The sequence below is a fragment of the Oncorhynchus masou genome, unplaced genomic scaffold, assembly GCF_036934945.1.
Source record: "Oncorhynchus masou masou isolate Uvic2021 unplaced genomic scaffold, UVic_Omas_1.1 unplaced_scaffold_962, whole genome shotgun sequence".
Lineage (NCBI taxonomy): Eukaryota > Metazoa > Chordata > Actinopteri > Salmoniformes > Salmonidae > Oncorhynchus > Oncorhynchus masou.
Genome location: NW_027016119.1, coordinates 144,583 through 169,823, shown reverse-complemented (window position 1 = coordinate 169,823; position 25,241 = coordinate 144,583). Strand labels below are relative to the sequence as shown.

The 25,241-nt window shown below is 45.3% G+C and overlaps 1 protein-coding gene across 1 annotated transcript in view; it reads left to right on the top strand.

Moving 5' to 3' along the window:
• The first annotated feature begins 296 nt into the window (after window positions 1-296).
• The window catches only part of LOC135538422 (neurotrypsin-like), an 80,912-nt gene continuing 55,967 nt past the window's right edge, over window positions 297-25,241 (top strand). The window contains exons 1-3 of the mRNA XM_064964320.1: window positions 297-906; window positions 4,729-4,867; window positions 12,961-13,136. Of these exons, the coding sequence (XP_064820392.1) occupies window positions 531-906; window positions 4,729-4,867; window positions 12,961-13,136 (691 nt within the window). The 5' untranslated portion in view covers window positions 297-530. The remainder of the gene's footprint in view (window positions 907-4,728; window positions 4,868-12,960; window positions 13,137-25,241) is intronic.

Sequence of the window (25,241 nt, the reverse complement as noted above, 5' to 3'; positions counted from 1 at the left end):
ACAATAACACACACACACACACACACACACACACACACACACACACACACACACACACACACACGGCTCCTGTGTGCTTCTCAGTGCTAGAGGCGTCACTACAGACCCTCGTTCGATTCCAGGCTGTATCACAACCGGCCGGGATAGGGTTTGGCCAGGGTAGACCATAATTGTAAGATAAGAATTTGTTCTTTAACTGACTTGCCTAGTTAAATAAAGGTTATACGCAACACACAAGCGCGAGAGTCACTCGGGATCTCATTAACTACCGGGCTCGAGGCACGAGCTCTCTTTCGTTCATTGATCCGCGTCTCTTTTAAAAACTCCTTTCTTGCCTGGTATTCTCACTCACACACACCCGGTCCCGGTCGATCCTATCCCACACTATGAAGACAGGTTCAGAATCAAGAGAGCGCGTTTCTGAGAAGACGTGGCGTCAACCGGTTTAGTGTTTATTTCGCTCTCTCGGTTATGGACTACATTTGAGAGCGAGAGGAGAGGGAGAAAAGAAAGCTGAACCGAGAAAACAAATGTCTAGGCTACTCTACAACAACATCATGGACTCTGTTCTCCTCTCAGTCGTTACGCTGGTAGTTGTTTTCGCCTCCTCTTCCTACTCTCTTTCCTCCTCCGACGTCGTTCCCTCTCCTTCCTTCATTCTACCGTTTACCGACTGTGTCCAGAGCCGCGGGAGAGACGGGTTCTACCAAGGGGCTGTGGACGTGACGGAGTCCGGTGCGGTGTGTATGAGGTGGAGCGAGGTAGCGGGGTTTGAGGAGCGCTATCCGGGTAGAGGGCTGGGGGATCATAACCGCTGTCGGAACCCGGACAACAGGATCAGACCCTGGTGCTTCTTCAGGAACAGCCGCGGCAGAACGGACTGGGGCTACTGCGACTGTAAACAAGGTAGAGGAAGGAGAGAGAGGTGTGTGTGTGTGTGTGTGTGTGTGTGTGTGTGTGTGTGTGTGTGTGTGTGTGTGTGTGTGTGTGTGTGTGTGTGTGTGTGTGTGTGTGTGTGTGTGTGTGTGTGTGTGTGGCAACAGCGGGCATGTCTCAGCAGATGGAAGCATCTCATTAATATTGAGGTATGTGTCTGGTTGGTGGCTAGACTAAGAAACGTTGTTATGTTAAAATGTACCAAGATCGACAAGCTGTCAGGTAATAGGGGGAGACTCTACCAAGATAGACAAGCTGTCAGTCATTAGGTGGAGACTCTACCAAGATAGACCAGCTGTCAGTCATTAGGGAGGAGACTCTACCAAGACAGACCAGCTATCAGTCATTAGGTGGAGACTCTACCAAGATAGACCAGCTGTCAGTCATTAGGGGGGAGACTCTACCAAGATAGACAAGCTGTCAGTCATTAGGGGGAGACTCAACCAAGATAGACCAGCTGTCAGTCATTAGGTGGAGACTCTACCAAGATAGACAAGCTGTCAGTCATTAGGTGGAGACTCTACCAAGATAGACCAGCTGTCAGTCATTAGGGAGGAGACTCTACCAAGATAGACCAGCTGTCAGTCATTAGGGGGGAGACTCTACCAAGATAGACCAGCTGTCAGTCATTAGGGGGAGACTCTACCAAGATAGACCAGCTGTCAGTCAATCGTTGGAGACTCTACCAAGATAGACCAGCTGTCAGTCATTAGGGGGGAGACTCTACCAAGATAGACCAGCTGTCAGTCAATCGTTGGAGACTCTACCAAGATAGACCAGCTGTCAGTCATTAGGGGGAGACTCTACCAAGATAGACAAGCTGCCAGACAAGCTGCCAGTCATTAGGGGGAGACTCTACCAAGATAGACAAGCTGTCAGTCATTAGGGGGGAGACTCTACCAAGATAGACAAGCTGCCAGACAAGCTGCCAGTCATTAGGGGGAGACTTTACCAAGATAGACAAGCTGTCAGTCATTAGGGGGAGACTCTACCAAGACAGACAAGCTGTCAGTCATTAGGGGGAGACTCTACCAATATAGACAAGCTGCCAGACAAGCTGCCAGTCATTAGGGGGGAGACTTTACCAAGATAGACCAGCTGTCAGTCATTAGGGGGGAGACTCTACCAAGACAGACAAGCTGTCAGCCATTAGGGGGAGACTCTACCAAGATAGACAAGCTGTCAGTCATTAGGTGGAGACTCTACCAAGATAGACAAGCTGTCAGTCATTAGGGGGGAGACTCTACCAAGATAGACAAGCTGTCAGTCATTAGGTGGAGACTCTACCAAGATAGACCAGCTGTCAGTCATTAGGGGGGAGACTCTACCAAGACAGACAAGCTGTCAGTCATTAGGGGGAGACTCTACCAAGATAGACCAGCTGTCAGTCATTAGGGGGGAGACTCTACCAAGATAGACAAGCTGTCAGTCATTAGGGGGGAGACTCTACCAAGATAGACCAGCTGTCAGTCATTAGGGGGAGACTCTACCAAGATAGACAAGCTGTCAGGTAATAGGGGGGAGACTCTACCAAGATAGACAAGCTGCCAGACAAGCTGCCAGTCATTAGGGGGAGACTCTACCAAGATAGACAAGCTGCCAGTCATTAGGGGGAGACTCTACCAAGATAGACATGCTGTCAGTCATTAGGGGGAGACTCTACCAATATAGACAAGCTGCCAGACAAGCTGCCAGTCATTAGGGGGAGACTTTACCAAGATAGACAAGCTGTCAGTCATTAGGGGGGAGACTCTACCAAGACAGACAAGCTGTCAGTCATTAGGGGGAGACTCTACCAAGATAGACAAGCTGTCAGTCATTAGGTGGAGACTCTACCAAGATAGACAAGCTGTCAGTCATTAGGGGGAGACTCTACCAAGATAGACCAGCTGTCAGTCATTAGGGGGAGACTCTACCAAGATAGACAAGCTGTCAGTCATTAGGGGGAGACTCTACCAAGATAGACCAGCTGTCAGTCATTAGGGGGAGACTCTACCAAGATAGACAAGCTGTCAGTCATTAGGGAGGAGACTCTACCAAGATAGACAGGCTGTCAGTCATTAGGGGGAGACTCTACCAAGATAGACAAGCTGTCATTCATTAGGGGGGGACTCTACCAAGATAGACACGCTGTCAGTCATTAGGGGGAGACTCTACCAAGATAGACCAGCTGTCAGTCATTAGAGGGGAGACTCTACCAAGATAGACCAGCTGTCAGTCATTAGGGGGAGACTCTACCAAGATAGACCAGCTGTCAGTCATTAGGGGGAGACTCTACCAAGACAGACCAGCTGTCAGTCATTAGGGGGAGACTCTACCAAGATAGACCAGCTGTCAGTCATTAGGGGGAGACTCTACCAAGATAGACCAGCTGTCAGTCAACAGGGGGAGACTCTACCAAGATAGACAAGCTGTCAGTCATTAGGGGGAGACTCTACCAAGATAGACAAGCTGTCAGTCATTAGGGGGAGACTCTACCAAGATAGACAAGCTGTCAGTCATTAGGGGGAGACTCTACCAAGATAGACACGCTGTCAGTCATTAGGGGGAGACTCTACCAAGATAGACCAGCTGTCAGTCATTAGGGGGGAGACTCTACCAAGATAGACAAGCTGTCAGTCATTAGGGGGAGACTCTACCAAGATAGACAAGCTGTCAGTCATTAGGAAGGAGACTCTACCAAGATAGACCAGCTGTCAGTCATTAGGGAGGAGACTCTACCAAGATAGATCAGCTGTCAGTCATTAGGTGGACTGGGTGTTATTCTGTGTGTGATTTAGTAGTGCTGTACCGGACGTTCTCAGGGACTGACTAATGTTCTGACGATGTTCTGTGTCTCTCGCTCTGTGTCTCTCTCTCTCTCGCTGTGTCTCTCTCTCTCTCTCTGTCTCTCTCTCGCTCTGTCTCTCTCTCACTCTATCTCTCTCTCGCTCTGTCTCTCTCTCTCTCTCTCGCTCTGTCTCTCTCTCTCTCTCGCTCTGTCTCTCTCTCGCTCTGTCTCTCTCTCTCTCTCTCGCTCTGTCTCTCTCTCTCACTCTGTCTCTCTCTCGCTCTGTCTCTCTCTCGCTCTGTCTCTCTCTCGCTCTGTCTCTCTCTCTCTCTCTCTCTCTCTGTGTCTCTCTCTCTCGCTCTGTGTCTCTTTCTCTCTGGCTCTGTGTCTCTCTCTCTCTGTCTCTCTCTCTCTTTGTCTCTCTCTCTCTTTGTCTCTCGCTGTCTCTCTCTCTGGCTCTGTGTCTCTCTCTCTCTCTCTCGCTCTGTCACTCTTGCTCTGTCTCTCTCGCTCTGTCTCTCACTCTCTCGCTCTCTGTCTCTCTCTCTCACTCTGTCTCTCTCTCTCTCTCTCTCTCTCTCTCGCTCTGTCTCACTCCCTCTCTCTCTCGCTCTGTCTCTCTCTCTCTCTCGCTCTGTGTCTCTGTCTCTCGCTGTCTCTCTCTCTGTGTCTCTCTCTCTTGCTCAGTGTCTCTCTCTTGCTCGCTCTGTCATTCTCTCTCTCTCTCTCTCTCTCTCTCTCTCTCTCTCTCTCTCTCTCTGTGTCTCTCTCTCTCGCTCTGTGTCTCTTTCTCTCTGGCTCTGTGTCTCTCTCTCTTTGTCTCTCGCTGTCTCTCTCTCGCTCTGTGTCTCTCTCTCTCTGGCTCTGTCTCTCTCTTTCTCGCTCTGTTTCTCTCTCTCTCTCTCTCGCTCTGTCACTCTTGCTCTGTCACTCTCGCTCTGTCACTCTCGCTCTCTTTCTCTTTCTCTCTTCCTCAATGGAAAATGATCTAAACGGTGTGTGTGTGTGTGTGTCTCGTCCAGGGTCAGTACGCCTGCAGGGCGGCCGCTCTAAGCTGGATGGCAGGGTGGAGGTGTATCTACAGGGGGTCTGGGGGTCTGTCTGTGGTGATGACTGGGGAGAGCAGGATGCTACAGTGGTCTGCAGACAGCTGGGACAGGGGTGAGTCACACCCATGCGCGGGCACAACACACACACATGCACACTCACAAACGCACAAAGAAAGAGGTAGTGAAAAAGAAAGGAGTGGAGCGTTTATCCTAGAAAAAGGAGTGGAGCGGTTATCCTAGTAAATGAATGGAGTGGAGCGGTTATCCTAGAAAAAGGAGGGGAGAGGTTATCCTAGAAAAAGAAAGGAGTGAAGCGGTTATCCTAGAAAAAGGAGGGGGTGGTTATCCTAGAAAAAGAAAGGAGTGGAGCGGTTATCCTAGAAAAAGGAGGGGAGCGGTTATCCTAGTAAATGAATGGAGTGGAGCGGTTATCCTAGAAAAAGGAGGGGAGAGGTTATCCTAGAAAAAGGAAGGGAGCGGTTATCCTAGAAAATGGAGGGGAGCAGTAAACCTAGAAAAATGAAGGAGGGGAGCAGTTATCCTAGAAAAAGGAGGGGAGCGGTTATCCTAGAAAAAGGAGTGGAGCGGTTATCCTAGAAAAAGAAAGGAGTGGAGCGGTTATCATAGAAAAAGGAGGGGAGCGGTTATCCTAGAAAAAGAAAGGAGTGGAGCGGTTATCCTAGAAAAAGGAGGGGAGCGGTTATCCTAGAAAAAGAAAGGAGTGGAGCGGTTATCCTAGAAAAAGGAGGGGAGTGGTTATCCTAGAAAAAGAAAGGAGTGGAGTGGTTATCCTAGAAGAAGGAGTGGAGCGGTTATCCTAGAAAATGAATGGAGTGGAGCGGTTATCCTAGAAAAAGGAGTGGAGTGGTTATCCTAGAAAATGAAAGGAGTGGAGCGGTTATCCTAGAAAATGAATGGAGTGGAGCGGTTATCCTAGAAAAAGGAGTGGAGCGGTTATCCTAGAAAATGAAAGGAGTGGAGCGGTTATCCTAGAAAAAGGAGTGGAGTGGTTATCCTAGAAAATGAAAGGAGGGGAGCGGTTATCCTAGAAATAGGAGTGGAGCGGTTATCCTAGAAAAAGGAGTGGAGCGGTTATCCTAGAAAATTAATGGAGTAGAGCGGTTATCCTAGAAAAAGGAGTGGAGCGGTTATCCTAGAAAATGAAAGGAGGGGAGCGGTTATCCTAGAAAAAGGAAGGGGGGAGCGGTTATCCTTGAAAAAGGAGGGGAGAGGTTATCCTAGAAAAAGGAGGGGAGCGGTTATCCTAGAAAAAGGAAGGGGGGAGTGGTTATCCTTGAAAAAGGAGTGGAGCGGTTATCCTAGAAAAAGGAAGGGGGGAGCGGTTATCCTAGGAAAAGGAGGGGAGTGGTTATCCTAGAAAAAGGAAGGAGTGGAGTGGTTATCCTTGAAAAAGGAGTGGAGCGGTTATCCTAGAAAAAGGAAGGAGTGGAGAGGTTATCCTTGAAAAAGGAGTGGAGCGGTTATCCTAGAAAAAGGAAGGAGTGGAGCGGTTATCCTTGAAAAAGGAGTGGAGCGGTTATCCTAGAAAAAGGAGTGGAGCAGTAATCCTAGAAATAGGAGTGGAGCGGTTATCCTTGAAAAAGGAGGGGAGCGGTTATCCTTGAAAAGGAGTGGAGCGGTTATCCTTGAAAAAGGAGGGGAGCGGTTATCCTTGAAAAGGAAGGAGTGGAGAGGTTATCCTAGAAAAAGGAAGGAGGGGAGTGGTTATCCTAGAAAAAGGAAGGAGTGGAGAGGTTATCCTAGAAAAAGGAGTGGAGCGGTTATCCTAGAAAATGAAAGGAGGGGAGCGGTTATCCTAGAAAAAGGAAGGGGGGAGCGGTTATCCTTGAAAAAGGAGGGGAGAGGTTATCCTAGAAAAAGGAGGGGAGCGGTTATCCTAGAAAAAGGAAGGGGGGAGTGGTTATCCTTGAAAAAGGAGTGGAGCGGTTATCCTAGAAAAAGGAAGGGGGAGCGGTTATCCTAGGAAAAGGAGGGGAGTGGTTATCCTAGAAAAAGGAAGGAGTGGAGTGGTTATCCTTGAAAAAGGAGTGGAGCGGTTATCCTAGAAAAAGGAAGGAGTGGAGAGGTTATCCTTGAAAAAGGAATGGAGCGGTTATCCTAGAAAAAGGAAGGAGTGGAGCGGTTATCCTTGAAAAAGGAGTGGAGCGGTTATCCTAGAAAAAGGAGTGGAGCAGTTATCCTAGAAATAGGAGTGGAGCGGTTATCCTTGAAAAAGGAGGGGAGCGGTTATCCTTGAAAAGGAGTGGAGCGGTTATCCTTGAAAAAGGAGGGGAGCGGTTATCCTTGAAAAGGAAGGAGTGGAGAGGTTATCCTAGAAAAAGGAAGGAGGGGAGTGGTTATCCTAGAAAAAGGAAGGAGTGGAGAGGTTATCCTAGAAAAAGAAAGGAGGGGAGTGGTTATCCTAGAAAAAGGAGGGGAGTGGTTATCCTAGAAAAAGGAGTGGAGCGGTTATCCTAGGAAATGAAAGGAGTGGAGCGGTTATCCTAGAAAAAGGAGGCGACAACTACTAAATGTCTTTCAATATATCTCTTATCTCGTATTTATATCTCTTCAACAGTAGTGGATCTGGACCAGGTGATATAGCAGGTCTCCAGACAGGACAGGTGATATAGCAGGTCTAGACAGGACAGGTGATGTAGCAGGTCTCTAGACAGGACAGGTGATGTAACAGGTGGGGTAGCAGGTCTCTAGACAGGACAGGTGATGTAACAGGTGATGTATCAGGTCTCTAGACAGGACAGATGATGTAGCAGTTCTCTAGACAGGACAGATGCTGTAACAGGTGATGTAGCAGGTCTCTAGACAGGACAGGTGATGTAACAGGTGATGTAGCAGGTCTCTAGACAGGACAGATGATGTAGCAGGTCTCTAGACAGGACAGGTGATGTAGTAGGTCTCTAGACAGGACAGGTGATGTAACAGGTAATGTAGCAGGTCTTTCGACAGGATAGGTGATGTAGCAGTTCTCTAGACAGGACAGGTGATGTAACAGGTGATGTAGCAGGTCTCGAGAGAGGACAGGTGATGTAGCAGTTCTCTAGACAGGACTGGTGATGTAACAGGTGATGTAGCAGGTCTCTAGACAGGACAGATGATGTTGCAGGTCTCTAGACAGGACAGGTGATGTTGCAGGTGATGTAGCAGGTCTCTAGACAGGACAGGTGATGTAACAGGTAATGTAGCAGGTCTTTAGACAGGACAGGTGATGTAGCAGTTCTCTAGACAGGACAGGTGTGTAGCAGGTGATGTAGCAGGTCTCTAGACAGGACAGGTGAGGTAGCAGGTCTCTAGATAGGACAGGTGTGGTAGCAGGTCTCTAGACAGAACAGGTGATGTAACAGGTCTCTAGACAGGACAGATGATGTAGCAGGTGATGTAGCAGGTCTCTCGACAGGACAGGTAATGTAACAGGTGATGTAGAAGATCTCTAGACAGGACAGATGATATCGCAGGTCTCTAGACAGGACAGATGATGTAGCAGGTCTCTAGACAGTACAGATGATGTAGCAGGTCTCTAGACAGGACAGATGATGTAGCAGGTCTCTGGACAGGACAGGTTAGGTAGCAGGTGATGTAGTAGGTCTCTAGACAGGCCAGGTGGTGAAGCAGGTCTCTAGACAGGACAGGTTATGTAGCAGGTCTCTAGACAGGACAGGTGATGTAGCAGGTTTCTAGACAGGCCAGGTGTGGTTACAGGTGAAGTCAGGTCTCTAGACAGGACAGGAGAGGTAGCATGTGATGTAGCAGGTCTCTAGACAGGACAGATGATGTAGCAGGTCTCGAGAGAGGACAGGTGATGTAGCAGGTCTCTAGACAGGACATGTTGTGTAACAGGTCTCTAGACAGGACAGATGATATAGCAGTTCTCTAGACAGGACTGGTGATGTAACAGGTGATGTAGCAGGTCTCTAGACAGGACAGATGATGTTGCAGGTCTCTAGACAGGACAGGTGATGTTGCAGGTGATGTAGCAGGTCTCTAGACAGGACAGGTGATGTAACAGGTAATGTAGCAGGTCTTTAGACAGGACAGGTGATGTAGCAGTTCTCTAGACAGGACAGGTGATATAGCAGGTGATGTAGCAGGTCTCTAGAGAGGACAGGTGAGGTAGCAGGTCTCTAGACAGGACAGATGATGTAGCAGGTCTCTAGAGAGGACAGGTGAGGTAGCAGGTCTCTAGACAGGACAGGTTGTGTAACAGGTCTCTAGAGAGGACAGGTGATGTAGCAGGTCTCTAGACAGGACATATGATGTAGCCGGTGCTGTAGCAGGTCTCTAGACAGGACAGGTGATGTAACAGGTGAGGTAGCAGGTCTCTAGACCGGACGGATGATGTAGCAGGTCTCTAGACAGGACAGGAGATGTAGCAGGTTTCTAGACAGGACAGCTGATGTTACAGGTGATGTCAGGTCTCTAGACAGGACAGGAGAGGTAGCATGTGATGTAGCAGGTCTCTAGACATGACAGATGATGTAGCAGGTCTCTAGAGAGGACAGGTGATGTAGCAGGTCTCTAGACAGGACAGGTTGTGTAACAGGTCTCTAGACATGACAGGTGATATAGCAGTTGTCTAGACAGGATGGTTGATGTAGAAGGTCTCTAGACAGGACAGGTGTTGTAGCAGGTCTCTAGACAGGACATATGATGTAGCAGGTCTCTAGACAGGAGAGATGATGTAACAGGTGATGTAGCAGGTCTCTAGACAGGACAGGTGATGTAACAGGTGGGTAGCAGGTCTCTAGACAGGACGGATGATGTAGCAGGTCTCTAGACAGGACAAATTATGTAGCAGGTCTCTAGACAGGACAGATGATGTAGCAGGTCTCTAGACAGGACAGGTGTGGTTGCAGGTGATGTAGCAGGTCTCTAGACAGGACAGATGATGTAACAGGTGATGTAGCAGGTCTCTAGACAGGACAGGTGATGTAACAGGTGATGTAGCAGGTCTCTAGACAGGACAGATGATGTAGCAGGTGATGTAGCAGGTCTCTAGACAGGACAGGTGATGTAACAGGTGATGTAGCAGGTCTCTAGACAGGACAGATGATATAGCAGGTCTCCAGACAGGACAGGTGATGTAGCAGGTCTATAGACAGGACAGATGATGTAGCAGGTCTCTAGACAGGACAGGTGATGTAGCAGGTTTCTAGACAGGACAGGTGATGTAGCAGGTTTCTAGACAGGACAGATGATGTAACAGGTGATGTAGCAGGTCTCTAGACAGGACAGATGATGTAGCAGGTGATGTAGCAGGTCTCTAGACAGGACAGGTGATGTAACAGGTGATGTAGCAGGTCTCTAGACAGGACAGATGATGTAGCAGGTCTCTAGACAGGACAGGTGATGTAGCAGGTCTATAGACAGGACAGATGATGTAGCAGGTCTCTAGACAGGACAGGTGATGTAGCAGGTTTCTAGACAGGACAGGTGATGTAGCAGGTTTCTAGACAGGACAGATGATGTAGCATGTCTCTAGACAGGACAGGTGATGTAGCAGGTTTCTAGACAGGACAGGTGATGTAGCAGGTCTATAGACAGGACAGATGATGTAGCAGGTCTCTAGACAGGACAGGTGATGTAGCAGGTTTCTAGACAGGACAGGTGATGTAGCAGGTTTCTAGACAGGACAGATGATGTAGCATGTCTCTAGACAGGACAGGTGATGTAGCAGGTTTCTAGACAGGACAGGTGATGTAGCAGGTTTCTAGACAGGACAGATGATGTAGCATGTCTCTAGACAGGACATATGATGTAGCAGGTCTCTAGACAGGACAGATGATGCAATAGGTGATGTAGCAGGTCTCTAGACAGGACAGGTGATGTAGCAGGTCTCTAGATATGACATATGATGTAGCAGGTCTCTAGACAGGACAGGTGATGTAGCAGGTTTCTAGACAGGACAGATGATGTAGCATGTCTCTAGACAGGACAGATGATGTAGCAGGTCTCTAGACAGGACAGATAATGTAGCAGGTCTCTAGACAGGACAGATGATGTAGCAGGTCTCTAGACAGGACAGGTGTGTAGCAGGTCTCTAGACTGGACAGGTGATGTAGCAGGTCTCTAGACAGGACAGATGATGTAACAGGTGATGTAGCAGGTCTCTAGACAGGACAGATGCTGTAGCAGGTGATGTAGCAGGTCTCTAGACAGGACAGGTGATGTAACAGGTGATATAGCAGGTCTCTAGACAGGACAGATGATGTAACAGGTGATGTAGCAGGTCTCTAGACAGGACAGGTGATCTAGCAGGTGATGTAGCAGGTCTCTAGACAGGACAGATGATGTAACAGGTGATGTAGCAGGTCTCTAGACCGGACAGATGATGTAGCAGTTCTCTAGACCGGACAGGTGATATAGCAGGTCTCTAGACAGGACAGGTGATGTAGCAGGTCTTTAGACAGGACAGGTGATGTAGCAGTTCTCTAGACAGGACAGGTGATGTAGCAGGTCTCTAGACAGGACAGATGATGTAGCAGTTCTCTAGACCGGACAGGTGATATAGCAGGTCTCTAGACAGGACAGGTGATGTAGCAGGTCTTTAGACAGGACAGGTGATGTAGCAGGTCTCTAGACAGGACAGGTGATGTAGCAGTTCTCTAGACCGGACAGGTGATATAGCAGGTCTTTAGACAGGACAGGTGATGTAGCAGTTCTTTAGACAGGACAGGTGATGTAACATGTGATGTAGCAGGTCTCTAGACAGAACAGGTGATGTAGCAGGTCTCTAGACAGGACAGGTGATGTAGCAGGTCTCTAGACAGGACAGATGATGTAACAGGTGATGTAGCAGGTCTCTAGACCGGACAGATGATGTAGCAGTTCTCTAGACCGGACAGGTGATATAGCAGGTCTCTAGACAGGACAGGTGATGTAGCAGGTCTCTAGACAGGACAGATGATGTAGCAGGTCTATAGCAGGTCTCTCTCCTTTCCTCTCTCCTTTCCTCTCTCCTTTCCTCTCCACTCTTCACTCCTTTCCTCTCCTTTCCTCTCCTCTCTCCTTTCCTCTCCTTTCCTTTCCTCTCCTGTCTCGTTTCCTCTCGTCTCTCCTTTCCTCTCCTCTCTCCTTTCCTCTCCACTCTTCTCCTCTCCTTTCCTCTCGTCTCTCCTTTCCTCTCCTCTCTCCTTTCCTAACCACTCTTCTCTTTCCTCTCTCCTCTCCTCTCTCCTTTCCTCTCCACTCTTCTCCTCTCCTTTCCTCTCTCATTTCCTCTCCTCTTCCCTCTCTCCTTTCCTTTCCTCCTCTCCTCTCCGCTCCCTTCTCCACAGTCTTCGTAGTCTGTCCCATCCAGACTCTCAGATTCCAACCCCCCCCCCACTTCAAGTCCTTAGCTAGCTATTTACCCCCTACTCCATCACACACACTTAATGTAGTGGTATTGACTATGGGTTATAGCCTGTAGATACTGTACAATGGGTCGACAGGGACAGGAAGGAGGGGGGAGATGTGGATCTTATCCAGAGACAGAGCTCCTCAGCAGGGAGAGGTGGAGAGACCCCTTGATTTCCCTGGTGGAAATAGAGACGCTGCGACCTCCGACATGCTGACACCGACACACACACACACACACACACACACACACACACACACACACACACACACACACACACACACACACACACACACACACACACACACACACACAGCGCCAAAGTTCAGGTCAGAGGAGAGGAAAGGGGGGGTACAGACAGACATGCTAAAGAGGGTGACAGTGATTGGTTTAAAACGACTGCTTGACTGTGTGTGTGTGTGTGTGTGTGTGTGTGTGTGTGTGTGTGTGTGTCTGTCTGTCTGTCTGTCTGTCTGTCTGTCTGTCTGTCTGTCTGTCTGTCTGTCTGTCTGTCTGTCTGTCTGTCTCCGTATGTCTGTCTGTCTGTCTGCCTGTCTGTCTGTCTGCATGTCTGTCTGTCTGCCTGTCTGTCTGTCTGCCTGTCTGTCTGTCTGTCTGTCTGTCTGTCTGTCTCCGTGTGTCTGTCTGTCTGTCTGTCTGTCTCCGTGTGTCTGTCTGTCTGTCTGTCTGCCTGTCTGCCTGTCTGTCTGTCTGTCTGTCTGTCTGTCTGTCTGTCTGTCTGTCTGTCTGTCTGCCTGTCTGTCTGTCTGTCTGTCTGTCTGTCTCCGTGTGTCTGTCTGTCTGTCTGTCTCCGTGTGTCTGTCTGTGTCTCCATCTCTCTCTCCCTGTAGTTTCTCTGGCCGAGCGCGCTCCTCCGCCCTATCTCCTCGAGGGGGTGTGGTCAGAATGCACTGGGGGGCGGTCCACTGTCAGGGGGAGGAGCCTGATATACTGCAGTGTCCCAGTGTTCCATGGAACGGAGGGGAGTGTCCCCACGCTGCAGGGGTCACCTGTACCCCAATGGAAGGTAGGAGGGGAATGTCCCCACTCTGCAGGGGTCACCTGTACCCCAATGGAAGGTAGGAGGGGAGTGTCCCCACTCTGCAGGGGTCACCTGTACCCCAATGGAAGGTAGGAGGGGAGTGTCCCCACTCTGCAGGGGTCACCTGTACCCCAATGGAAGGTGGTGGTGGGAGGGACTAGTACTATTCAGACTGGACTAGTACTATTCAGACTGGACTATTCAGACTGGACTAGTACTATTCAGACTGGACTAGTACTATTCAGACTGGACTAGTACTATTCAGACTGGACTAGTACTATTCAGACTGGACTAGTACTATCAGACTGGACTAGTACTATTCAGACTGGACTAGTACTATTCAGACTGGACTAGTACTATTCACACTGGACTATTCAGACTGGACTGGTACTATTCAGACTGGACTAGTACTATTCAGACTGGACTAGTACTATTCAGACTGGACTAGTACTATTCACACTGGACTATTCACACTGGACTATTCAGACTGGACTAGTACTATTCAGACTGGACTAGTACTATAGGACTGGACTAGTACTATTCACACTGGACTATTCACACTGGACTATTCAGACTGGACTAGTACTATTCAGACTGGACTAGTACTATCAGACTGGACTAGTACTATTCAGACTGGACTAGTACTATTCAGACTGGACTAGTACTATCAGACTGGACTAGTACTATTCAGACTGGACTAGTCCTATTCAGACTGGACTAGTACTATTCAGACTGGACTAGTACTATTCAGACTGGACTATTCAGACTGGACTAGTACTATTCAGACTGGACTAGTACTATCAGACTGGACTAGTACTATTCAGACTGGACTAGTACTATTCAGACTGGACTAGTACTATCAGACTGGACTAGTACTATTCAGACTGGATTAGTACTATTCAGACTGGACTAGTACTATTCAGACTGGACTAGTACTATTCACACTGGACTAGTACTATTCACACTGGACTAGTACTATTCACACTGGACTAGTACTATTCAGACTGGACTATTCAGACTGGACTATTCAGACTAGTACTATTCAGACTGGACTAGTCCTATTCAGACTGGACTAGTACTATTCAGATTGGACTAGTACTATTCAGACTGGACTAGTACTATTCACACTGGACTAGTACTATTCACACTGGACTAGTACTATTCAGACTGGACTATTCAGACTGGACTATTCAGACTAGTACTATTCAGACTGGACTAGTCCTATTCAGACTGGACTAGTACTATTCAGACTGGACTAGTACTATTCAGACTGGACTAGTACTATTCAGACTGGACTAGTCCTATTCAGACTGGACTAGTCCTATTCAGACTGGACTAGTACTATTCAGACTGGACTAGTACTATTCAGACTGGACTAGTACTATTCAGACTGGACTAGTACTATTCAGACTGGACTAGTACTATTCACACTGGACTAGTACTATTCAGACTGGACTATTCAGACTGGACTATTCAGACTAGTACTATTCAGACTGGACTAGTACTATTCAGACTGGACTAGTACTATTCAGACTGGACTAGTACTATTCACACTGGACTAGTACTATTCACACTGGACTAGTACTATTCAGACTGGACTATTCAGACTGGACTATTCAGACTAGTACTATTCAGACTGGACTATTCAGACTGGACTATTCAGACTGGACTAGTCCTATTCAGACTGGACTAGTCCTATTCAGACTGGACTAGTACTATTCAGACTGGACTAGTACTATTCAGACTGGACTAGTACTATTCACACTGGACTAGTACTATTCAGACTGGACTAGTACTATTCAGACTGGACTATTCAGACTGGACTAGTACTATTCAGACTAGTACTATTCAGACTGGACTAGTCCTATTCAGACTGGACTAGTACTATTCAGACTGGACTATTCAGACTAGTACTATTCAGACTGGACTAGTACTATTCAGACTGGACTATTCAGACTGGACTATTCAGACTGGACTATTCAGACTGGACTATTCAGACTTGTACTATTCAGACTGGACTAGTCCTATTCAGACTGGACTAGTACTATTCAGACTGGACTAGTCCTATTCAGACTGGACTAGTACTATTCAGACTGGACTAGAACTATTCAGACTGGACTAGTACTATTCACACTGGACTAGTACTATCAGACTGGACTAGTCCTATTCACACTGGACTAGTGCTATTCACACTGGACTATTACTATTCACAATGGACTAGTACTATTCACACTGGACTAGTCCTATTCAGACTGGACTATTCAGACTGGACTAGTCCTATTCAGACTGGACTAGTACTATTCAGACTGGACTATTCAGACTGGACTATTCAGACTAGTACTATTCAGACTGGACTAGTCCTATTCAGACTGGACTAGTACTATTCAGACTGGACTAGTCCTATTCAGACTGGACTAGTACTATTCAGACTGGACTAGTCCTATTCAGACTGGACTAGTACTATTCAGACTGGACTAGTCCTATTCAGACTGGACTAGTACTATTCACACTGGACTAGTACTATTCAGACTGGACTAGTACTATTCACACTGGACTAGTGCTATTCACACTGGACTATTACTATTCACACTGGACTAGTCCTATTCAGACTGGACTATTCAGACTGGACTAGTCCTATTCAGACTAGTACTATTCAGACTGGACTAGTCCTATTCAGACTGGACTAGTACTATTCAGACTGGACTAGTCCTATTCACACTGGACTAGTGCTATTCACACTGGACTATTACTATTCACACTGGACTAGTACTATTCACACTGGACTAGTCCTATTCAGACTGGACTATTCAGACTGGACTATTCAGACTGGACTAGTACTATCAGACTGGACTAGTACTATTCAGACTGGACTAGTACTATTCAGACTGGACTAGTACTATCAGACTGGACTAGTACTATTCAGACTGGACTAGTACTATCAGACTGGACTAGTACTATTCAGACTGGATTAGTACTATTCAGACTGGACTAGTACTATTCAGACTGGACTAGTACTATTCACACTGGACTAGTACTATTCACACTGGACTAGTACTATTCACACTGGACTAGTACTATTCAGACTGGACTATTCAGACTGGACTATTCAGACTAGTACTATTCAGACTGGACTAGTCCTATTCAGACTGGACTAGTACTATTCAGATTGGACTAGTACTATTCAGACTGGACTAGTACTATTCACACTGGACTAGTACTATTCACACTGGACTAGTACTATTCAGACTGGACTATTCAGACTGGACTATTCAGACTAGTACTATTCAGACTGGACTAGTCCTATTCAGACTGGACTAGTACTATTCAGACTGGACTAGTACTATTCAGACTGGACTAGTACTATTCAGACTGGACTAGTACTATTCAGACTGGACTATTCAGACTGGACTATTCAGACTGGACTATTCAGACTGGACTATTCAGACTTGTACTATTCAGACTGGACTAGTACTATTCAGACTGGACTAGTCCTATTCAGACTGGACTAGTACTATTCAGACTGGACTAGAACTATTCAGACTGGACTAGTACTATTCACACTGGACTAGTACTATCAGACTGGACTAGTCCTATTCACACTGGACTAGTGCTATTCACACTGGACTATTACTATTCACAATGGACTAGTACTATTCACACTGGACTAGTCCTATTCAGACTGGACTATTCAGACTGGACTAGTCCTATTCAGACTGGACTAGTACTATTCAGACTGGACTATTCAGACTGGACTATTCAGACTAGTACTATTCAGACTGGACTAGTCCTATTCAGACTGGACTAGTACTATTCAGACTGGACTAGTCCTATTCAGACTGGACTAGTACTATTCAGACTGGACTAGTCCTATTCAGACTGGACTAGTACTATTCAGACTGGACTAGTCCTATTCAGACTGGACTAGTACTATTCACACTGGACTAGTACTATTCAGACTGGACTAGTACTATTCACACTGGACTAGTGCTATTCACACTGGACTATTACTATTCACACTGGACTAGTCCTATTCAGACTGGACTATTCAGACTGGACTAGTCCTATTCAGACTAGTACTATTCAGACTGGACTAGTCCTATTCAGACTGGACTAGTACTATTCAGACTGGACTAGTACTATTCAGACTGGACTATTCAGACTGGACTAGTACTATTCAGACTGGACTAGTACTATTCAGACTGGACTAGTACTATTCAGACTGGACTAGTCCTATTCACACTGGACTAGTGCTATTCACACTGGACTATTACTATTCACACTGGACTAGTACTATTCACACTGGACTAGTCCTATTCAGACTGGACTATTCAGACTGGACTATTCAGACTGGACTAGTACTATCAGACTGGACTAGTACTATTCAGACTGGACTAGTACTATTCAGACTGGACTAGTACTATCAGACTGGACTAGTACTATTCAGACTGGACTAGTACTATCAGACTGGACTAGTACTATTCAGACTGGATTAGTACTATTCAGACTGGACTAGTACTATTCAGACTGGACTAGTACTATTCACACTGGACTAGTACTATTCACACTGGACTAGTACTATTCACACTGGACTAGTACTATTCAGACTGGACTATTCAGACTGGACTATTCAGACTAGTACTATTCAGACTGGACTAGTCCTATTCAGACTGGACTAGTACTATTCAGATTGGACTAGTACTATTCAGACTGGACTATTCAGACTGGACTATTCAGACTAGTACTATTCAGACTGGACTAGTCCTATTCAGACTGGACTAGTACTATTCAGACTGGACTAGTACTATTCAGACTGGACTAGTACTATTCAGACTGGACTAGTACTATTCAGACTGGACTAGTACTATTCACACTGGACTAGTACTATTCAGACTGGACTATTCAGACTGGACTATTCAGACTAGTACTATTCAGACTGGACTAGTCCTATTCAGACTGGACTAGTACTATTCAGACTGGACTATTCAGACTGGACTAGTACTATTCACACTGGACTATTCACACTGGACTATTCAGACTGGACTAGTACTATTCAGACTGGACTAGTACTATCAGACTGGACTAGTACTATTCACACTGGACTATTCACACTGGACTATTCAGACTGGACTAGTACTATTCAGACTGGACTAGTACTATCAGACTGGACTAGTACTATTCAGACTGGACTAGTACTATTCAGACTGGACTAGTACTATCAGACTGGACTAGTACTATTCAGACTGGACTAGTCCTATTCAGACTGGACTAGTACTATTCAGACTGGACTAGTACTATTCAGACTGGACTAGTACTATCAGACTGGACTAGTACTATTCAGACTGGATTAGTACTATCAGACTGGACTAGTACTATTCAGACTGGACTAGTACTATCAGACTGGACTAGTACTATTCAGACTGGATTAGTACTATTCAGACTGGACTAGTACTATTCAGACTGGACTAGTACTATTCACACTGGACTAGTACTATTCACACTGGACTAGTACTATTCACACTGGACTAGTACTATTCAGACTGGACTATTCAGACTGGACTATTCAGACTAGTACTATTCAGACTGGACTAGTCCTATTCAGACTGGACTAGTACTATTCAGATTGGACTAGTACTATTCAGACTGGACTAGTACTATTCACACTGGACTAGTACTATTCACACTGGACTAGTACTATTCAGACTGGACTATTCAGACTGGACTATTCAGACTAGTACTATTCAGACTGGACTAGTCCTATTCAGACTGGACTAGTACTATTCAGACTGGACTAGTACTATTCAGACTGGACTAGTACTATTCAGACTGGACTAGTCCTATTCAGACTGGACTAGTCCTATTCAGACTGGACTAGTACTATTCAGACTGGACTAGTACTATTCAGACTGGACTAGTACTATTCAGACTGGACTAGTACTATTCAGACTGGACTAGTACTATTCACACTGGACTAGTACTATTCAGACTGGACTATTCAGACTGGACTATTCAGACTAGTACTATTCAGACTGGACTAGTACTATTCAGACTGGACTAGTACTATTCAGACTGGACTAGTACTATTCACACTGGACTAGTACTATTCACACTGGACTAGTACTATTCAGACTGGACTATTCAGACTGGACTATTCAGACTAGTACTATTCAGACTGGACTATTCAGACTGGACTATTCAGACTGGACTAGTCCTATTCAGACTGGACTAGTCCTATTCAGACTGGACTAGTACTATTCAGACTGGACTAGTACTATTCAGACTGGACTAGTACTATTCACACTGGACTAGTACTATTCAGACTGGACTAGTACTATTCAGACTGGACTATTCAGACTGGACTAGTACTATTCAGACTAGTACTATTCAGACTGGACTAGTCCTATTCAGACTGGACTAGTACTATTCAGACTGGACTATTCAGACTAGTACTATTCAGACTGGACTAGTACTATTCAGACTGGACTATTCAGACTGGACTATTCAGACTGGACTATTCAGACTGGACTATTCAGACTTGTACTATTCAGACTGGACTAGTCCTATTCAGACTGGACTAGTACTATTCAGACTGGACTAGTCCTATTCAGACTGGACTAGTACTATTCAGACTGGACTAGAACTATTCAGACTGGACTAGTACTATTCAGACTGGACTAGTACTATTCACACTGGACTAGTACTATCAGACTGGACTAGTCCTATTCACACTGGACTAGTGCTATTCACACTGGACTATTACTATTCACAATGGACTAGTACTATTCACACTGGACTAGTCCTATTCAGACTGGACTATTCAGACTGGACTAGTCCTATTCAGACTGGACTAGTACTATTCAGACTGGACTATTCAGACTGGACTATTCAGACTAGTACTATTCAGACTGGACTAGTCCTATTCAGACTGGACTAGTACTATTCAGACTGGACTAGTCCTATTCAGACTGGACTAGTACTATTCAGACTGGACTAGTCCTATTCAGACTGGACTAGTACTATTCAGACTGGACTAGTCCTATTCAGACTGGACTAGTACTATTCACACTGGACTAGTACTATTCAGACTGGACTAGTACTATTCACACTGGACTAGTGCTATTCACACTGGACTATTACTATTCACACTGGACTAGTCCTATTCAGACTGGACTATTCAGACTGGACTAGTCCTATTCAGACTAGTACTATTCAGACTGGACTAGTCCTATTCAGACTGGACTAGTACTATTCAGACTGGACTAGTCCTATTCACACTGGACTAGTGCTATTCACACTGGACTATTACTATTCACACTGGACTAGTACTATTCACACTGGACTAGTCCTATTCAGACTGGACTATTCAGACTGGACTATTCAGACTGGACTAGTACTATCAGACTGGACTAGTACTATTCAGACTGGACTAGTACTATTCAGACTGGACTAGTACTATCAGACTGGACTAGTACTATTCAGACTGGACTAGTACTATCAGACTGGACTAGTACTATTCAGACTGGATTAGTACTATTCAGACTGGACTAGTACTATTCAGACTGGACTAGTACTATTCACACTGGACTAGTACTATTCACACTGGACTAGTACTATTCACACTGGACTAGTACTATTCAGACTGGACTATTCAGACTGGACTATTCAGACTAGTACTATTCAGACTGGACTAGTCCTATTCAGACTGGACTAGTACTATTCAGATTGGACTAGTACTATTCAGACTGGACTAGTACTATTCACACTGGACTAGTACTATTCACACTGGACTAGTACTATTCAGACTGGACTATTCAGACTGGACTATTCAGACTAGTACTATTCAGACTGGACTAGTCCTATTCAGACTGGACTAGTACTATTCAGACTGGACTAGTACTATTCAGACTGGACTAGTACTATTCAGACTGGACTAGTACTATTCAGACTGGACTATTCAGACTGGACTATTCAGACTGGACTATTCAGACTGGACTATTCAGACTTGTACTATTCAGACTGGACTAGTACTATTCAGACTGGACTAGTCCTATTCAGACTGGACTAGTACTATTCAGACTGGACTAGAACTATTCAGACTGGACTAGTACTATTCACACTGGACTAGTACTATCAGACTGGACTAGTCCTATTCACACTGGACTAGTGCTATTCACACTGGACTATTACTATTCACAATGGACTAGTACTATTCACACTGGACTAGTCCTATTCAGACTGGACTATTCAGACTGGACTAGTCCTATTCAGACTGGACTAGTACTATTCAGACTGGACTATTCAGACTGGACTATTCAGACTAGTACTATTCAGACTGGACTAGTCCTATTCAGACTGGACTAGTACTATTCAGACTGGACTAGTCCTATTCAGACTGGACTAGTACTATTCAGACTGGACTAGTCCTATTCAGACTGGACTAGTACTATTCAGACTGGACTAGTCCTATTCAGACTGGACTAGTACTATTCACACTGGACTAGTACTATTCAGACTGGACTAGTACTATTCACACTGGACTAGTGCTATTCACACTGGACTATTACTATTCACACTGGACTAGTCCTATTCAGACTGGACTATTCAGACTGGACTAGTCCTATTCAGACTAGTACTATTCAGACTGGACTAGTCCTATTCAGACTGGACTAGTACTATTCAGACTGGACTAGTACTATTCAGACTGGACTATTCAGACTGGACTAGTACTATTCAGACTGGACTAGTACTATTCAGACTGGACTAGTACTATTCAGACTGGACTAGTCCTATTCACACTGGACTAGTGCTATTCACACTGGACTATTACTATTCACACTGGACTAGTACTATTCACACTGGACTAGTCCTATTCAGACTGGACTATTCAGACTGGACTATTCAGACTGGACTAGTACTATCAGACTGGACTAGTACTATTCAGACTGGACTAGTACTATTCAGACTGGACTAGTACTATCAGACTGGACTAGTACTATTCAGACTGGACTAGTACTATCAGACTGGACTAGTACTATTCAGACTGGATTAGTACTATTCAGACTGGACTAGTACTATTCAGACTGGACTAGTACTATTCACACTGGACTAGTACTATTCACACTGGACTAGTACTATTCACACTGGACTAGTACTATTCAGACTGGACTATTCAGACTGGACTATTCAGACTAGTACTATTCAGACTGGACTAGTCCTATTCAGACTGGACTAGTACTATTCAGATTGGACTAGTACTATTCAGACTGGACTATTCAGACTGGACTATTCAGACTAGTACTATTCAGACTGGACTAGTCCTATTCAGACTGGACTAGTACTATTCAGACTGGACTAGTACTATTCAGACTGGACTAGTACTATTCAGACTGGACTAGTACTATTCACACTGGACTAGTACTATTCAGACTGGACTATTCAGACTGGACTATTCAGACTAGTACTATTCAGACTGGACTAGTCCTATTCAGACTGGACTAGTACTATTCAGACTGGACTAGTACTTTTCAGACTGGACTAGTACTATTCAGACTGGACTAGTACTATTCAGACTGGACTAGTACTATTCAGACTGGACTAGTACTATTCAGACTGGACTAGTACTATTCACACTGGACTAGTACTATTCATACTGGACTATTCAGACTGGACTATTCAGACTAGTACTATTCAGACTGGACTAGTACTATTCACACTGGACTAGTACTATTCAGACTGGACTATTCAGACTGGACTATTCAGACTAGTACTATTCAGATTGGACTAGTACTATTCACACTGGACTAGTACTATTCAGACTGGACTATTCAGACTGGACTATTCAGACTAGTACTATTCAGACTGGACTAGTCCTATTCAGACTGGACTAGTCCTATTCAGACTGGACTAGTACTATTCAGACTGGACTAGTACTTTTCAGACTGGACTAGTACTATTCAGACTGGACTAGTACTATTCAGACTGGACTAGTACTATTCAGACTGGACTATTCAGACTGGACTATTCAGACTAGTACTATTCAGACTGGACTAGTACTATTCAGACTGGACTAGTACTATTCAGACTGGACTAGTACTATTCAGACTGGACTAGTACTATTCACACTGGACTAGTACTATTCATACTGGACTATTCAGACTGGACTATTCAGACTGGACTATTCAGACTAGTACTATTCACACTGGACTAGTACTATTCAGACTGGACTAGTACTATTCACACTGGACTAGTACTATTCAGACTGGACTATTCAGACTAGTACTATTCAGACTGGACTAGTACTATTCAGACTGGACTATTCAGACTGGACTATTCAGACTAGTACTATTCAGACTGGACTAGTACTATTCAGACTGGACTAGTACTATTCAGACTGGACTAGTACTATTCAGACTGGACTAGTACTATTCACACTGGACTAGTACTATTCATACTGGACTATTCAGACTGGACTATTCAGACTGGACTATTCAGACTAGTACTATTCAGACTGGACTAGTACTATTCAGACTGGACTAGTACTATTCAGACTGGACTAGTACTATTCAGACTGGACTAGTACTATTCAGACTGGACTAGTACTTTTCAGACTGGACTAGTACTATTCAGACTGGACTAGTACTATTCAGACTGGACTAGTACTATTCAGACTGGACTATTCAGACTGGACTATTCAGACTAGTACTATTCAGACTGGACTAGTCCTATTCAGACTGGACTAGTACTATTCAGACTGGACTAGTACTATTCAGACTGGACTAGTACTATTCACAATGGACTAGTACTATTCACACTGGACTAGTCCTATTCAGACTGGACTATTCAGACTGGACTAGTCCTATTCAGACTAGTACTATTCAGACTGGACTAGTCCTATTCAGACTGGACTAGTACTATTCACACTGGACTAGTACTATTCAGACTGGACTAGTCCTATTCAGACTGGACTAGTACTATTCAGACTGGACTAGTCCTATTCAGACTGGACTAGTCCTATTCAGACTGGACTAGTACTATTCACACTGGACTAGTACTATTCACACTGGACTAGTACTATCAGACTGGACTAGTCCTATTCACACTGGACTAGTGCTATTCACACTGGACTATTACTATCAGACTGGACTAGTCCTATTCACACTGGACTAGTACTATTCAGACTGGACTAGTACTATTCAGACTGGACTAGTACTATTCACACTGGACTAGTACTATTCAGACTGGACTAGTACTATTCACACTGGACTAGTACTATCAGACTGGACTATTCAGACTGGACTATTCAGACTAGTACTATTCAGACTGGACTAGTCCTATTCAGACTGGACTAGTACTATTCAGACTGGACTAGTCCTATTCAGACTGGACTAGTACTATTCAGACTGGACTAGTACTATTCAGACTGGACTAGTACTATTCACACTGGACTAGTACTATCAGACTGGACTAGTCCTATTCACACTGGACTAGTGCTATTCACACTGGACTATTACTATTCACACTGGACTAGTACTATTCACACTGGACTAGTCCTATTCAGACTGGACTATTCAGACTGGACTAGTCCTATTCAGACTAGTACTATTCAGACTGGACTAGTCCTATTCAGACTGGACTAGTACTATTCAGACTGGACTATTCAGACTGGACTATTCAGACTAGTACTATTCAGACTGGACTAGTCCTATTCAGACTGGACTAGTACTATTCAGACTGGACTAGTCCTATTCAGACTGGACTAGTCCTATTCAGACTGGACTAGTACTATTCAGACTGGACTAGTACTATTCAGACTGGACTATTCACACTGGACTAGTACTATCAGACTGGACTAGTCCTATTCACACTGGACTAGTACTATTCACACTGGACTAGTCCTATTCAGACTGGACTAGTACAATTCAGACTGGACTATTCAGACTGGACTAGTACTATTCAGACTGGACTAGTACTATTCAGACTGGACTAGTACTATTCAGACTGGACTAGTACTATTCAGACTGGACTAGTACTATTCAGACTGGACTATTCACACTGGACTAGTCCTATTCAGACTGGACTAGTACTATTCAGACT